Source organism: Pristis pectinata, chromosome 28 (genome assembly GCF_009764475.1).
Source record: "Pristis pectinata isolate sPriPec2 chromosome 28, sPriPec2.1.pri, whole genome shotgun sequence".
In the NCBI taxonomy this organism is placed as follows: Eukaryota; Metazoa; Chordata; class Chondrichthyes; order Rhinopristiformes; family Pristidae; genus Pristis; species Pristis pectinata.
Window position 1 is genome coordinate 2,535,142 of NC_067432.1, and position 15,810 is coordinate 2,550,951.

The 15,810-nt window shown below is 42.3% G+C and overlaps 1 protein-coding gene across 2 annotated transcripts in view; it reads left to right on the forward strand.

Moving 5' to 3' along the window:
• blm (BLM RecQ like helicase) overlaps positions 1-15,810 on the forward strand; it is a 53,918-nt gene that overhangs the window by 5,630 nt on the left and 32,478 nt on the right. For both annotated transcript variants that reach the window (XM_052040448.1, XM_052040450.1), the window contains exons 4-8: positions 1,122-1,293; positions 6,905-7,014; positions 8,290-8,422; positions 12,378-13,186; positions 15,326-15,517. In XM_052040448.1, the coding sequence (XP_051896408.1) occupies positions 1,122-1,293; positions 6,905-7,014; positions 8,290-8,422; positions 12,378-13,186; positions 15,326-15,517 (1,416 nt within the window). The remainder of the gene's footprint in view (positions 1-1,121; positions 1,294-6,904; positions 7,015-8,289; positions 8,423-12,377; positions 13,187-15,325; positions 15,518-15,810) is intronic.

Below are 15,810 nucleotides of genomic sequence, written 5' to 3' on the forward strand. Positions count from 1 at the left end.
TGACTTGCCACAGGAACTCAGATTCTGACCTTCTCTTGTAACTATGGTATGATGTGGCTTGTCAGTGGTGACTCCAGGATATTGATGGTGAGTTCTTGGTAATAGTAATGTCATTAAATGTCAAGGGTACATGGTTAAATGCTCTCTTGATAGAAGTGGTCTGGCACTTTGGTGGTATGAATGTTACTTGTCATTTATCAGGCCAAGTCTGATTATTGTCTAGATTTTGCTGCATGCAGGCAATGGCTGCTTCATTTGCTGAGGCGAAGCAAGTGGAATTGAGCATTGTGCAGTCGTCAGTGAGCATCCCTACCTCTGATCTCATGATGAAATCAAGGTCATTGAATATGGTTGAGCCTAGGACACAACCCTGAGGAACTCCTGTAATGATGCCCTGGGGCTGGGATATTGACCACAACCATCTCCTTTGTGTGATATTCCAGCCATTGGAGTGTTTACCCTATTGATGCCCATTGACTTGATTTTTACTAGGGTGCCTTGATACCACACGGTGGAATGCTGCACTGATGTTGAGGACAGTCACTCTCACCACACCTCTGGAATTCCACATTACTTTTTTTATTGATCAATTGTGACTCAGGGCTGAAAGAAATAAGACGACGAGGCACATGACACCCCCATCTGCAACAATACCACTCCCTTGAGCCTACCCTGGTAACAAACATAGTGATTGCCCATTCATTTCCTGCCTGATCTCCGTATCCAACACCTATTCATCTTAGCCTTGAGTAGGCTCAATAACTGAGTGTCCACAGCCTTCTGGCGTAAAGATTTACAACTCTTTGAGTGAAGAATTTTTTTTTCAGTTCTCACCAGTACCTTGCATCTCCTAAAATCCAACAATTGTCAGTCCATCATGCCCAAGTTCTCATTTACAGAACAACCCTATTATCCCAGGAATCAGTCTATGGAATTCACATCGCACCTTCTCCAAAGCAAATGTATCCTTCCCTTGGAGCTCAGAACTGCACACAGTTCTCCAGGTGTGGTCTTAAAGCCCTTTGCAATCACTTTGCTCCTCCACTCTAGCCCTCTTGCAATAAGGCCATCCATCTTCCTAATTGCTTGGCTTTAACGGTAATTTTTTGTGATTCATGTAGTTGACCTTACAGATGCTGACAGCCTTCTGAGCAGCCAGCCACAACTTGATACCATCTACACAGAGAGTGGAAACGTAGATCACCTGGAGAGTGAGGATTGTGAAGTTGATTGTATTCCACCATCCCCTGAAAGTGATCAGACGTCTTTGCCATACTTCTTCAAGTGTCTCAGGTTTGCCTGTATAAACAATTCTATTTTACAGTGCAGATTGTAAGGGGAGTGTTTAACGCCATCACTTTCCATGGCAAGATGTTCTTGAGTAACAAAAGATAGAAATTTAATAGGCCAGAATTTGACTCTAATGCATAAGAGCACTCACTTGTATTCAGTAACTTGTGACAATTCACACTTCACTGCTTTCTCGCACAAGTTTCTTGATGGCCTACAATTAGTCTTTTGAAAGTCAAGGCTTTGTTCTACCCTTCCCCTTGAATCTTAAAATGTTGCTAATATTTTAATATTAGTTGTAAATCTAATGCACCTGTGAACCAATCTGAAAAAGGAACAATTGAAATTGCAGACTGTCTTTCCTGCGGGTATTAAATTGTTACTGAGAGTTTTTTTTAAACTTTTGCTTTTTGATGTCTTTTTTTTCTCTTAATCTATTCCGATTTAACTCAAATTAATCTGATTTCTTTCTCTGTCTTCCTCTCACTCTTTAAGATGATGCACTGTAGGCCTTGCCATTCACGGAGGCCCCAGTTGTCCTCCAGTGTAGTTTGAGTTCAACGCCTACTGTGTGTATAGCGAATGATATTTGAGCTGAAGTTGGAGTTCAGTCATTGGACATCCCGTGGAATGTTCCACTTCAGTGAAACCACTGCCAATATTTATCTCCGATTTTAATTTTCTAATCTACATTATCACTTGTTGTTATGAATTTCATAATCAAGTCTTCCTAAAAATTATGAATTTGTCATTCCCGTTTATCCCATCTTTCATTTCTGGTGAACTTGGTTTACTGTCACTGCTCACTGAGGAATTATGTTGTTAGGAAGCAGTGCTGACAACATAAAAAAATTAATTGTTATTTTGAATTGCAGTATAAAAGTGCTGCATTGTACAACGAATTGTTTTATGAACATAGTCACCCAGACTGCGGTAATTTAGGGCAGGGGTCCATGCATCTCTTAGGGCAGGAATAAATGGAGCCTCCTCCACGTCTCCTGGACTTGCTGGTAATTGTTATCAGAATCAGATTTATTATCACTGACATATGTCATGGAATTTATTGTTTTGCAGCAGCAGTACAGTGCAAGACATTAAAACAAAACATACAAAATTAAATAAATAGTGCAAGAGAGTAATAACAAGGTAGTGTTCATGGGTTCATGGACCATTCAGAAATCTGATGGCGGAGGGGAAGAACTGTTCCTGAAACGTTGAGTGTGGGTCTTCAGGCTCCTGTACATCCTCTTCATGGTACTCTGATAGTACCATGAAGAGGGCATGTCCCGAATGATGAGGGTCCTTAATGATGGATACTCTCACCTTAAGGCATTGTCTCTTGAAGACGTCCTCGATGGCAGGAGGGTTGTGTCAATGATGGGAGTTGGCTGAGTCTGTAACCCTCTGCAGCCTCTTTTGATCCTGCACATTGGAGCCTCCTTATCAGGTGGTGATGCAACCAGTCAGAATGCTCTCCACTGTACATCTGTAGAAATTTGTAAGAGTCTTTGGTGACATACCAAATCTCCTCAAACTCCTAACGAAGTAGAGCCGTATAACCAGCACACAGCAAGATTCCACGAGCAGCAATGCCATTTGAGGAAGGAATGCTGGGTAGGGCACTGGGAGTAACTCCCAGCAATTTAGCATCTCTGCCATCATCTCTTTGAATGGAGGAATAAGCTCCAGGATTCGGTGGCTCCCTTTTCCTTTCAGTTTTGCTGTAGAGTGTTGATGAGGAGCTCAGTCTCAGGGCACTGACACTGACATTGAACTCACAGCACTGACTCAGCAAATATTGTGCATATTCCCAAGCTGCTGCTGGGTCTGGTGCATTGGACACACCTTGTGTGAACTGTGGTTGTTAATTTAGCTTCCTGGCACACTCTCAGTCTTGCTTAGTCCTACAAGTTCAATTATACAGGCAAATTACAGAGAGGAGTAAGAATAATAGGGTTATACTTGATGGGGATTTCAACTTCCCCAATATTAACTGGAATTGCATTAGTGTGAAGGGAAGGGGTGGAGCAAGAGCTGGTGGGTGATAGGTGGATCCAGGAGAGGGATCTTACATCATTCCCATTCCCACTATCACTGCGTGATAGGCAGTGAGGGAGGGGGAGAGTGGGAATGATGTAAGAAGCTCAGAGTTGATTGATGGAAGTGACAAAGGGCTGAAGAAAATAGAATCTGATGGGAGAGTACAGTGGACCAAGGAATAAAGGGAAGGAGGTGAGGAGGGAAACCGGAGGGAGGAATGTGTGGGTGATGGGCAGATCGAGAGGGCAGGGGAGGGAAAAGAGATGGGGTGATGCGGCTGGTGGGATAAGGGGATGGAGGGGAGTGATTACTGGAAGTTAGAGAAATTGATGTTCACGCTGTCAGGTTGGAGAGTCGGAATATAAGGTGCTGTTTGTCTAATCTGCGTCTAGCCTCCACTTGGCAGTAGAGAAAGCTGTGGACAGACATGTCAGTGTGGGAATAGGAAGTAGAATTAAAATAGCTGGCTACTGGGAGATCATGGCTGGTACAGCGGATGGAGTGAAGACACTTGATGAAGCGATTCCCCCAATCTGCGTCAGGTCTCATGATGTAGAGGATGCCACACTGGATGCAATAAGTGACACCGATGGATTCGTGTGTGAAGAACTGCCTTACCTGGAAGGACTGTTTAGGGCCCTAAATGGTGGTGAGGGAGGAGGTGTAGGGGTAGTTCTGAACCTATTTTAGGGAATATCAGTAGGAGAGCATTTTGGAGATGGAGACTATAACTCTATAAGCTTCAAATAGGTCTGGAAAAGAGTAAGGAAAGACTTCAGTGGTGGGAATGTTACCAGAAGGGATTCTGAGAAGCAGAATCTACCTGCATTTGGAAAGGCAAGGACTGATTAGGATAGCCAGCATAGCTTTGTGGGTAGAAAATCATGTCTCGCAAATTTGAATGAGTTTTTTTAAGAGAGGAACAAGAGTATTGACAAGGGCTGATCGATAGAAGTTGTCTACACGGACTTCAGCAAGGCCTTTGACACGTAGTAGGCTGATCTAGGAGGGTGGATTGTATTATGTCCAAGGTGAGCACGCCAATTGGATACAGAATTGGCTTGGTGGTAGGAGTCAGAGGGTGGTAGTGGAGGGTTGTTTTCAGATTGGAGATCTGTGACCAGTCATGTGCCACAGGGATCGATGCTGGGTTCACTGTTGATTGTCATCTATATTAACGATTTGGATAAGAATGTAGTTGGCATGGATAGTAAGTTTATGGATGACGCTAAAATTGGTGATATAGTGGACACATTACAACAGGATCTTGATCAACTGGGAAAGTGGGCCAAGGAATGGCAGATGGAATTTAACTTGCAGAAGTGCAAAGTGTTACATTTTGGGAAGTTAAACCAGGGCCGGACTTGCCTAGTAAATGGCAGGGCCCTGCAGGGTGTTGTAGATCAGAGTGACCTAGGGATACACATACCTAGTTCCCTGAAAGTGGAGACACAGGTAGATTGGTGGGGAAGAAGACATTTGGCATGTTACCTTCATTGGTCCGGGCATTGAGTACAACAGTTGGGATGACATGTTGCAGCTGTACAACATGTTGATGAGACTGCACTTGGAATATTATGTGCAATTCCTGTACGAAGGATGTGATTAAGCTGGAAAAGGTGCAGAAAAGATTCACGAGGATTTTACTGGAACTGGATGTTATAAGGAGACACTGAATAGGCTGTTTTTTTTCCCCCCTGGAGTGCAGGAGGCTGAGATGTGACCTTATTAGAAATATATAAAATCATGAGGGTCTTTTTCCCAGGGTAGGGGAATCTAAAACTAGAAGGCATAGGTGAGAGAGGAAAGATTCAAAGACAGCCTGAGGGGCAAGTTTTTCACCCATGGGCAGTGGGTATATGGAATGAGCTGCCAGAGGAATTAGTAGAGGTAGGTACAATAGAATAAAAGAGCAAGGTTATTGTACAACTATGTAATATTGGTTACGCCACAATGGAGTACTGTGTGTATGCTTATACCATGAAACAGGCCCTTTGGCCTTCTAAATCTGTGCTGTCCATCACAAACACCAATTTACACTAATCCTAACCTAACCCTATCCCCACATCCCCACGTTCTTCTCAATTACCCCATCTCTCCCCCACTCCCAACATTGATCCTTGACCCCTTCATCCCCATGTTGAGCCCCAGTAGCTCAGCATTACTGGAGCAGATATTGGTTCTCTGTCTGCTCTATGCTGCTTGAGATCAGTTAACAAACCACAGACTGGGAATGTTACCTGGGTTTGCCAGTAGCTGTGGCTTAGCAGTATACCAAGCAATATTTTGAAACCCTGGCAGGTAAACTACATGGGCAGGAGATTTCCCAGAGAGCAATTGTCATCTTGGGAATTAATTCAGTGCTGAGGTATTCTTAGATCCTAAACTGATTCACAGGTTAAAAATCTGAAATTGCTTGGCTAACAACCAAGCCTACTATTCTAGTGTGCCAGGGTGTTTAAGGGGCTAAATATTAACCATGAATCCCAGATGGGAGTTTTAGGCCAGTAGTCCAAAATCTTACTTAAATTTCTGAAATTGATTCCTGTTCAATACCACTGAGCATCCAATGTAACAATACTCTGTAACGGCAACCAAATGCATTCAAGATCAAAGGTAGCATATTGTTTAGTTATTGATTGATTGGAGCTGAATTTCTTGGAAGTTGAGGAGCTGGAAGGACGCGGAGAGGAAATTCCAGATTGCATGGATTATGGAGTGCAACGTACAGGATGAAGTTGGGGCAATGTGGTAGTGAGAGGGAAATGAGCCAGACACAATAAATGAGATCAGGACAAGGGGACAGGCACTGAAATATTTTTAAAAACTGAAAAATGAGGGACAATGTTTGAGTGCCAAATCTCACTGCACTTGTTCCATCAATATATTGTGGAATTGGCTTTCTACTGGGTAGATGGTCCATCAGTAACACTCAACATGACCAAAAACATTTTAACATTGATAGTAAGAGCAAGGTATAGCATTGGCACTGCTGCTGATGGCAAGATTACAAATTCCCCAACAGTGTGTTGCTGGTAGGCATTGCAGAGGCAAAAGATAAAGCCCTTATCATACCTCTTAACCGCACCCTTACATGACTGTGTTGATTAATCTCCAACTGGTTCAATGTTGCAAAGTTCTGAGATGTTGCTGGATCCCAGGGGAAATGCTACCATCTTGTAATTAATGGCTAGCTGCCTGATCTCCTGCATGAGTGATATAGAACTAGGAAGGTTTTGGGAGGATGCAAGAAAGAAAGAGACTTGCATTTATACAGCATCATTCACATTCAATATTATGGGATATCTAAAATTCACTTTGGAGAGCGGTCAGGGCCTTGGTTTGATCCTTTTGCAAAATATGGAACTCTCATTCTGTCCTGGACAATCAACATGAATAATGCATTCATTTCTCTGGAGAGGGGCATGAACCCACAACCCAATGACTCAGAGGTGAGAGTGCTACCATTAAACCATGACAGACAGCTTACTGCTTTGGTCAAGTTAGCAGCACACTTCCTGAGGGATTTTATCTTTGAATATAATCCTTTTACTAAGATAATCTCTATCCACAGTGATTCAGCAGAAACTGTGTGTTCTCGAGAGCGATTTGTCTCCCCAACAAATCCACAGCCACAAGGTGAGGATCCTACCAAAGGACCATCAAACAATAGAGTGGCTAAAGGTAAGAGTTGTACCCTATTGCTGGTCCATTGGAACTCTCTCGTAAGTTTCACTAAAGCAGTAAAACATTTTAAATTGTAATCATATTATCAATAATAAATATAAATTACGAATGTATTAAATATCTGTATATCTGCTGTTGATGTTTCAGGTCGAGATGACCCGAAACGTCGACCGTTTATTTCCCTCCATAGATGCTGCCTGACCTGCTGAATTCCTCTAGTATTTTGTGTGTGTTGCTCCAGACTCCAGCATCTGCAGAATCTCTTGTGTCTGCATATATCTGCTGCAGACCTTCTCAATCTTGATTTCCTATGTACATGTATTTAATTGATCCTGTCACTGGAGCAGTAACCAGTTTACCCAGACTTTGCCCATTGTAAATGTGGACATGAGGATTTATAATATAAGAATAAAAGGCTAGATTAAATTTGCTCATTCTGTTTCCTTTATCGCATTAAATTGAATTGGTTTATTATTGTCACTTATACCAAAGTACAGTGAAAAACTTGTCTTGCATACCATTCATGCAGATCAATTCATTACACTGTGCACTGAGGTAGCACAAGGTAAACCTACAGAATGCAGAGTAAAGTGTCACAGCTACAGAGAGTCCATCTTACTAGGATCAGTGAGACTGCACCAGGTCTTGACTACAGTGCGCAATTTATGACTGTTAATGACTGCTACTAACAAATCCAATAAGAATTCAAGTGAAACAACTGCTGTATTGTTGGAGAGTAATGAGAATCACAGAGAAACAGGCAGTTTGGCAGAACTACTCTATCCTAGTGCCCATGCTCCATATAAACTTCATCTCATCTTACCTCACCTAACTCCATTATACCTTCCTTTAACCATGTTTTTCATCCCAATTTCTCTTTGTGGTGGTAAGTGCTATGGAAGGATATGTTGATGAGATTTGATGGAGGAGGATGGGAGGATGCTTGTGAGGAGCATTAACCCTGGAATAAATGTGTTGGCCTGTATGGTCTGCTTTTGTTTTGTTTATTCAATGTACAGCAAATGAGAAATAAAACTTCACTGGCAAGAGAACCAACAGCTAAAAGATGTGTGCATGGTGACCTCTTGTGGGATCCTGTCATCATTACGATGTTGTAGATATTCTTCAAACTTGCTTAGGAAGTTAGAGAAGCTCTAGTGATTTGTGTGCATTAGGTGTATTTCTAAACATGTAAACTGCAAAGTTGTCTATATATATATATATGTATATAGAGAGAGAGAGAGAGAGATGCTGACTTTATCTATTTTACAGGTAGTTCAATGGGGTACAGCGACCAACTGATCCAAGTAATGGAAGATATCTGTACCTTGGTTGACCAGATCCCAGTGAGTGAACTGCAGGTTTTGTCTTGTGCAAGCCAGCTGCTTCAGCAGAGAGAGTTCCGGTAAGTGCTGACTCCATGTATTGAAGTCGTTGGACCACCATAGTGAGCTGTTTAGTTCATGATGCATTCCCCTGTTATTTTCACATTTGAACATTACAAGACACCTCTGGCCCTCTTTCCATCTTCTTCCACAATTAAGCCCAATCAGAACTATTGCTTGTCTAGTCTTTGTGCACTCACCGCTCCTATATTTATTAACTTGCATTGGTTCAGTTTCAAGTTCTCATGTCTCAAGTTCACGTCCCTTCCTGGCCTTATTACCACCCTTTCTCCTTAAATTCCTATAGCCTTCCAAGGTTCCTCTACTAATTCAGTCTGTCCCTTTTTTTCCTTCCACATCTTAACCCCTCCATTGCATTTATGTTTTCAGTCTAGTTTTCCTGTATAAACTCCACGCTGTCCTCCTTAAAATCCACCTCTTTGACCAGACTTTTGGTCGTGCAGTCTAATAATCCATGAGGGAGAAGGGTAGGGAAATTAAAGAGCACTCCATAGGTGACCAGACGGATAGAGAGGAAAATAGAACAGAAAAACACAACAAATGACAGATGCCAGATTCTTAATGTGTCAGAATTAAGCAGCATCTGAAAAGAAAATCGGAGTCAATGTTTCAGGTTGAAGACCATCAGGATGCCGCCCAACATGATGAATGTTACCAACATTCTCTGTTTTTATTTCAGCTTTCCAGCGACTGCAGTTTTATGATTTTCATAGATCAAAATCAAGCTGCGTACAGTAAGTTCAAAGTTAGAAGTAAAATGGAAATAAGAGAGGCAAAACAAGAGCAAGGCAGCAAACGTGAAAGAGAATCCAAGATATTTTTACAGAGAGTTATAACAAGAGAGGTGGGGACACAGAGACCTAAAAGGAAATTTATTCATAGGAGCAGAGGGCATGGTTGAGGTACTAAATGAGTACGTTACATCTTCATCAAGAGGGAATATGCTGTGGTTGATGTAATTGAGATTCTGGATGGGCTAAAAATTGATAGAGGAGGTACTAGAAAGGCTATCTGCGCTTAAAGTGGGTAAATCACCTGGGTCCTGATTAGATGTATATTAAGTTGCAGAGGTAAGCAAGGGAGAGATTGCAGAACCTCTGACGTAATCTTATGAACATCAATAGGTTCAGGGGTAGTGCAAGGGGACTGGAAAATTGCAAGTGTTATACCATTGTTCACAAAAGGTTTTGGGGATTAAACCCAATAACAACAGGCAAATCAGTTGAATCTTTGCAGTGGGGAGAGTTTCAGAAACACTGGTTAACTTGATTAAAGGACTGTGGGCAAGAGTGGATTGATTAAAGAACCTCAGATTGGCTTATTGTGTCCATCTATTGCAATAGTTTTTTTTATCTTGGTGAAGTAACAGGGAGGGTTTATGTGGTAACATATACATGGCCTTCTGAAAGGCATTGGATAAGATGCCACGTGATAGGTTTGTGATAGAATGGAAGGACATGGAATAAAAGGGGCTGTACAACCATGGGCAGTAATCTGGCTAAGGAACAGATATTAGTAATAAGCTGGAGGGAAGTGTATGATGAAGTTCCCAGAGGTCAGAAGGACCACTGCTTTTCGTATTATGTATTGGATTTTCAGGGCACTATTTCCAAATTTTCAGGTGACACAAAACTTGGAGCATGGTGTGAGGAAGATAGTAATGGACTTCAAGGAGATATAAACTGGTTGGTGGATTGGCAGATAGGTGGCAGATGTCATTTAATATAGAGAAATGCAAAGTGTAACGTTTTGGTAGGAAGAATGAGAGGAGATGATAGAAACTGGAGGGCATAATTCCAAGCAGGGTACAAGAACAGGGTGATCTGGGAATGTATGTGCTCAGTTTGTTGAAAGTGGTTTAAAAAATACATGGGATCCTGAGCTTCAGAAATAAGAGGCACAGAGTAGAAGATTAAAGAAGCCTTGAACCTTCTTAAAACACTGGTTTCGCCATAGCGAGTCTTTTAGGAAAAATAACAAGGTTTTAGAGTGCAGAAGAGGTTCACCTGAATGGTTCCAGGAATGAGGAATTTCAAATACTTGGATAGTCTGGAGAGGCTGGGATTGTTTTCCTCAGAAAAGAGGAAGTTGTGAGGGATATGACATTGGTATTTCAGATTGAGAGGAATATAGACGGAGATAAACCGTTCTCAATTATAGTAACGTCAGGAGCTTGGGGATATAGAATGAAGCTGATTGGTCAAACAACCAAAAGTGATATGAAGATTGCTTCCCCCCCCCAGTGAGTGGCTAGAGTCTGGAATGTACTGCCAGTGGTAGCAACAAAGGCAAATTCTGTTATAGCCATCGAAAGGAGCTGGAATAATATCTGAAAGGAAAAAATTTTTAAGTTTATGGAGAATTGGGACTAACTAGATTGCTCTTGCAAAGAGCTGGTATGGACTCAGTGTGCCAAATGGTGGCCTTTTATGCTGCAATTTTGTTTTAATGCCTCCTATCTCAGTTTGATAACATTCTTGTGAAGCACTTTATGACATTTTCTTACAGAAAAGAAAGAAACAAAGGACTGCGGATGCTGGAATCTACATGAAAAGACAACAACGTGCTGGAGGAACTCAGCAGGCCAGGCCTGCTGAGTCCCTCCAACATCTTGCTGTTTTGACATTCTCTTATGTTATTTCTGCTTTGGAAATGGAAATTGGTATCAATTCTTATCTTTTGCTAGTAGGAGATTGCAAGAACAAAAGGAATTACCGGGAGCAGGTCACCTGGCACTTTAAGCCTGCCAGCCATGCTCATGGCTGATCTGCCATGGGTCTTGCTTCTTCCTCTGTGTCAGTTCTTCATAACCTTTAATTTTCCCAAATATTTCAAAAACTTATCCACTTTCTCTTTAAATACCCCCAATGACAGAGCCTTCACAGCCCTCCAGGGCACAGAATTCCATAGATGCACCATCTTCTGCGAGAAAAAGTTCCTACAGTTAGTTTTAAATCACTGCCTCCTTATTTTGTAAATAAGTCCCCTTGTTAGAGCCTCTCCCTGTGGAAGTGTCTCGACATCCATCCTGTCACATCCCCTCAGAATCTTATATTTTTCAATAAGATTACCTCTTGTAATTCTAAACATCAAAGAATACAGATCCAACTTTCTTAGCTGCCTTTGGAACCTCATCCTTGTGCACTTCCACCCAAGTATTTTGTTAACACAGCATATCGGCAATGGTTAGTATTCCTGCTTCTGATTCACAAGATGCTCATGTTCAAGTCTCATTCCAAAGACGTGAACAAAAAAAATCTAGCCTGTCACTAAAGGAATGGTACACTGTCAGTTGACGTGCTGAACAATGCCTCTTCTGCTTTCTTCGTTAATGTGAAATTTCAGGCAATATTTAATGGATAATTTGGAGCATAATCCAATATCCTAGCCATCGTGCTGAATGCCAATTGACTGCTGTGCTTCCTGCACTTGTAGTGATTAAACTTCAAAAATCTACCCATCACCCCCTCCTCACCCGGTTCCACCTATCACCTGTCAGCTCCTGCCCCACCCTTCCCCCTCACCTCTTTATTGCTCGCTATCTCCCCTCCACGCTCTGTCCTGATGCAGGGTCTCGACTCAAAATGTTGACTGTCCCTCTGACTCTGCAGATGCTGCCTGACTGGCTGAGTTCCTCCAGCAGTTTGTTTTTTTTTTGCTCCAGGTCCCAGCATCTGCAGTCTCTTGTGTCTTCAAAAATAAATGTGCTGAAGACCACCCATGCCCAGGATGGAAATTCTGAGAGAGCAACCCTCTTAGGACCTGCTATTGGGAGTGCTCAGTGACTGGAGTATGCTTCTGTTGTAGAAAGGGGCACTGCAGAGAATGGCATTGCCTCAGATTAACTGGTAGCTGAACTGTTCCTCCCACCACACCCCTCCCTCCCCCGCAACAACTAAGGACACCTCATTTCTGCATCATTTATTGGTGACTAACTTGTTATCTTTCTTCTAGGAAGAAGCTTTTGGCTGATCAGAATGAAGCGCAGAAAACACTGAACGAAGATACTGTGAGGGCTGCTTTCCAGCCGGTGCAGAACTCTTTAAAGAATGGTTATTCTACCAATTCATTTCCTCCTCCTGTTCATGTCAATTCAGACCAAGGACAGTGTTCTTCTAAAACATTTACATTCAAGAAATCTTGCCCGAACACCTCGACCTTGCCAGTGGATAATTTTCTTAGTGAGGCAGATTTCTTTGCAGTGGATGAAACTTTGACACAAACTGGCAGGACAAGTGTGCTCTCGACTCCTGCAACTAGCTGCAGGCAGAACAGGCCATGTCTCCAAAGAAGCAAGCTTGATCATTCAGTAGGGGAGAACAAGGCTTCCTCATCGAGTGCCAGTCAGCCCAAGTATTCTCCATATGGTCATATCTTGAACAGATCCTCTAATGGAGATGTCAGAAGTGAGGCAGGCAGACACCTGCCAGTGTCTACTGAAAGCACAGGTACTGCTCAGAATCAGAGGCTACCCAACATACAGGGCCAGAACTGCAGTGTTGATGAGGAGTTGGTGCTGGATGATAGCTTTGATATTGATAACTTTGACATTGATGACTTAGATGAAGAAACAGAGTGTTTTGTCCATTCGCCAAGTCATCCCACCTCCAGAGTTCCATCGCATGCAGGTACTCTCCCCATCCGGGAGGGAGGGTCCAGGAAGTCCTGGGAGAAGAGAACTTCAGCACAAGGCGGCAGTGAATACTCGGCTCCTTCCTCTGCAACTGCCAGTGTCAAACCTCAAACCACGCTATGCTCTGCAGGTAATCAGTGAGCTTTACATTAGTGTGGTTAATAGAATCCATGACCGTAATCTGCTAAATACTTCTGTAACTAAGTTTGGGACCTACATCTTCCTAATTATCTCACTTTCCTTTCTGTCGGGGTTTGCTCATGCTGAGGGAAGACCCAATGGTGCCAGCAGACATCTGTTATCTTGTCCAAGTGTCTCTGCAACTAAACCAGAGCTCTGCGTGATGTGCACATTTTAACTTGTCCTCAGTGTGAAGGTGTTGGTGGTAATCTGTTTCCTGCTACCCTGCTTAAAATCACATTAAGAATTTAATACAAGTGAACATCAAATCCATTTGGTGTTTGACTGGTGTCCGGTATAGACCAGAATGGGTAAGGGTAGAAAGCTTTCATCCCTGATGAAAGAGGAGTAGTAAATCAGGCTTTTACAGAAAATCCATCAACTTCAGGGCCCTCTTTGCCAGTAGATTTTAATCTTTCTTTAATTGTATTTCAAATCTCAAACTGCCATATTGGGATTTGAGTTGCATTTACAACTGCAGTCACATAACTACTATGCTGCTGTACCATATTCTTTTGAGGTCGATATTGGTAGATTCCAAAATTCTGATCTGACTTTTCCAATGCCCTGCTCAGGCTCTGATGCCAATTGCAGTGATTGACGGGTCAGCTTTCTCTACAAACCATAAATTGAAGTGGGATCTTTCATTCCTTTCACTCTGTAGTTCAGCAGTAGGCCCCTTTGCCTATTAAGCCATCCAGGTGTTGGTTTGATTTTTAACTGGAATAGTCCTCGGAGATTCCAGGTTTGGTGTGTTGGTATGGTCTGTGCAGAACTAGTTGGCTCAACTGTAGCTGCTGAAGTCAGCCTCAGGACTCCGAACAAGAGGCCAGAGGAAAGTGTTGGCAGGTGCAGTGGGGCAGCCAGTGGCTCCTGTCAGAGAATGAGATGTAAACAGACTGTGGCATGAGTGCAATGTATGTGTGTTGAATTGTCAGCTGACGTTGATAGATTTAAGCTTCAAATTACTTTGAAAGGAAAGCCATCTCTAGTTCTGTAAAAGCTTCCAGTAATTTATAATTTGAAAGTGTTCTTTTCTCTGAGCATTGTGATATTCTGTGAGAGCGTGTCAAAGAATTGTGCTGTATGGCGTTAGCTAAACAAGTGAAATCACTCCTGATCTTCACTTATTATTTGGCTTTCATATAGTACCGTTCAAATAGATCTCTATGGTGTCAAATCATAGTACCTTACTGCACAGGAGGCCAGTTGTACCTGTGCTGGCTGATTCCGATCTCATTTCATGTCAAATTCCAGCTTTTTACCTCTGTATTGCTGATAATTAATCCACTTCAAATATGTATCAAATTGTCTGTTGAATGTTCCTCTGAATCTGATTTTTTTTTCCCCACCTTTTCAGGTAATGAGTTTCAAATCTTTGCAGCCCCTTGGTGAAGAGATTTTTCTTCATTCCTCTGGCCTTTATGACCTCTGGCTACAACTCTTGTCAGAGGAAACAGTTTCTCCCTATTTGTTTCATTCAAATCTTTAGAATTTTGCACATCTCTGTTGGGTCTCAAACTTCTTTGCTGATATTTTTGTTAAATCTCCAAACTTATCCCTAGTAACAACCACTGCATGCTCTCCAGAGCTTTGACATTCTTTCCCAAGTGAGGTGATCTGAATGGTGTACAGTGATCCAGCTTTGTGTTTCAAAGTCAGGTATTCCACATGGTTTCATAACGATTTGTCCTACAGCCTTTAATGATTTGTATTTGTTCCATGTCCCTTTATTCTTTCACTCTAGCCGTAATAGTCCCAGATAGATTCCTTTTCCCAATGTGCAGTTTTGCACTTACCTGCATTAAATGACATTTGCTGATTTGCCAATTCGTTGATGACCCCCTGCAGTCTGTTACTACCCTGCTTATTATTTACTGAGCTAGAGAAACAATGGACTGCAGATGCTGAAATCTAGATGCTGCCTGGCCTGCTGAGTTCCTCCAGCATCTTGTTGGTTTTTCATTTATTTACGAAGCTGTCTGCTATAGACCTTCGTTAGGGATACCGGCAGGTGCAGGAGAGAGAGCAAATTGTAAGGTGCCTTTTTGGAATGAATAGAGTGACTGAGTTTACTTTCTTCCATCAGGGTCTTCCAGTGAAAGGGGAGTCTCCAAAGACCCAGCTCTGGAACGTTTCCGTGGCTACCACTTTCCACACTCCAAAGAGATGATGCGGATCTTTCACAAAAAGTTTGGGCTGCACCAGTTCCGAACCAACCAGCTGGAAGCAATTAATGCAGCGCTGTTGAATGAAGACTGCTTCATTCTGATGCCCACTGGTATGTTGTTGAGGTAGCTTGAGCAAGTGCCTCAAGTAGTTCACTTCATGACAGTTTGGGACCCTTCCTTTTGTTAACTGACATAAATCACAATTATTGCATTTTGCTTATAATTACTAATTTCACAAGACAGAAATGTTAACTATTTTTGTTTTTGAGTCTTGCTCTTTTTCTTTTTTTATTATTCATTCAAGGGATGTGGGCTTCGCAGGCTGAGCCAGCATTTAATTGCCCATCCTTAATTTCCCTTGACAAGATAATTGGTGAGCCGATGTCTTGAACCACTCCAGTCC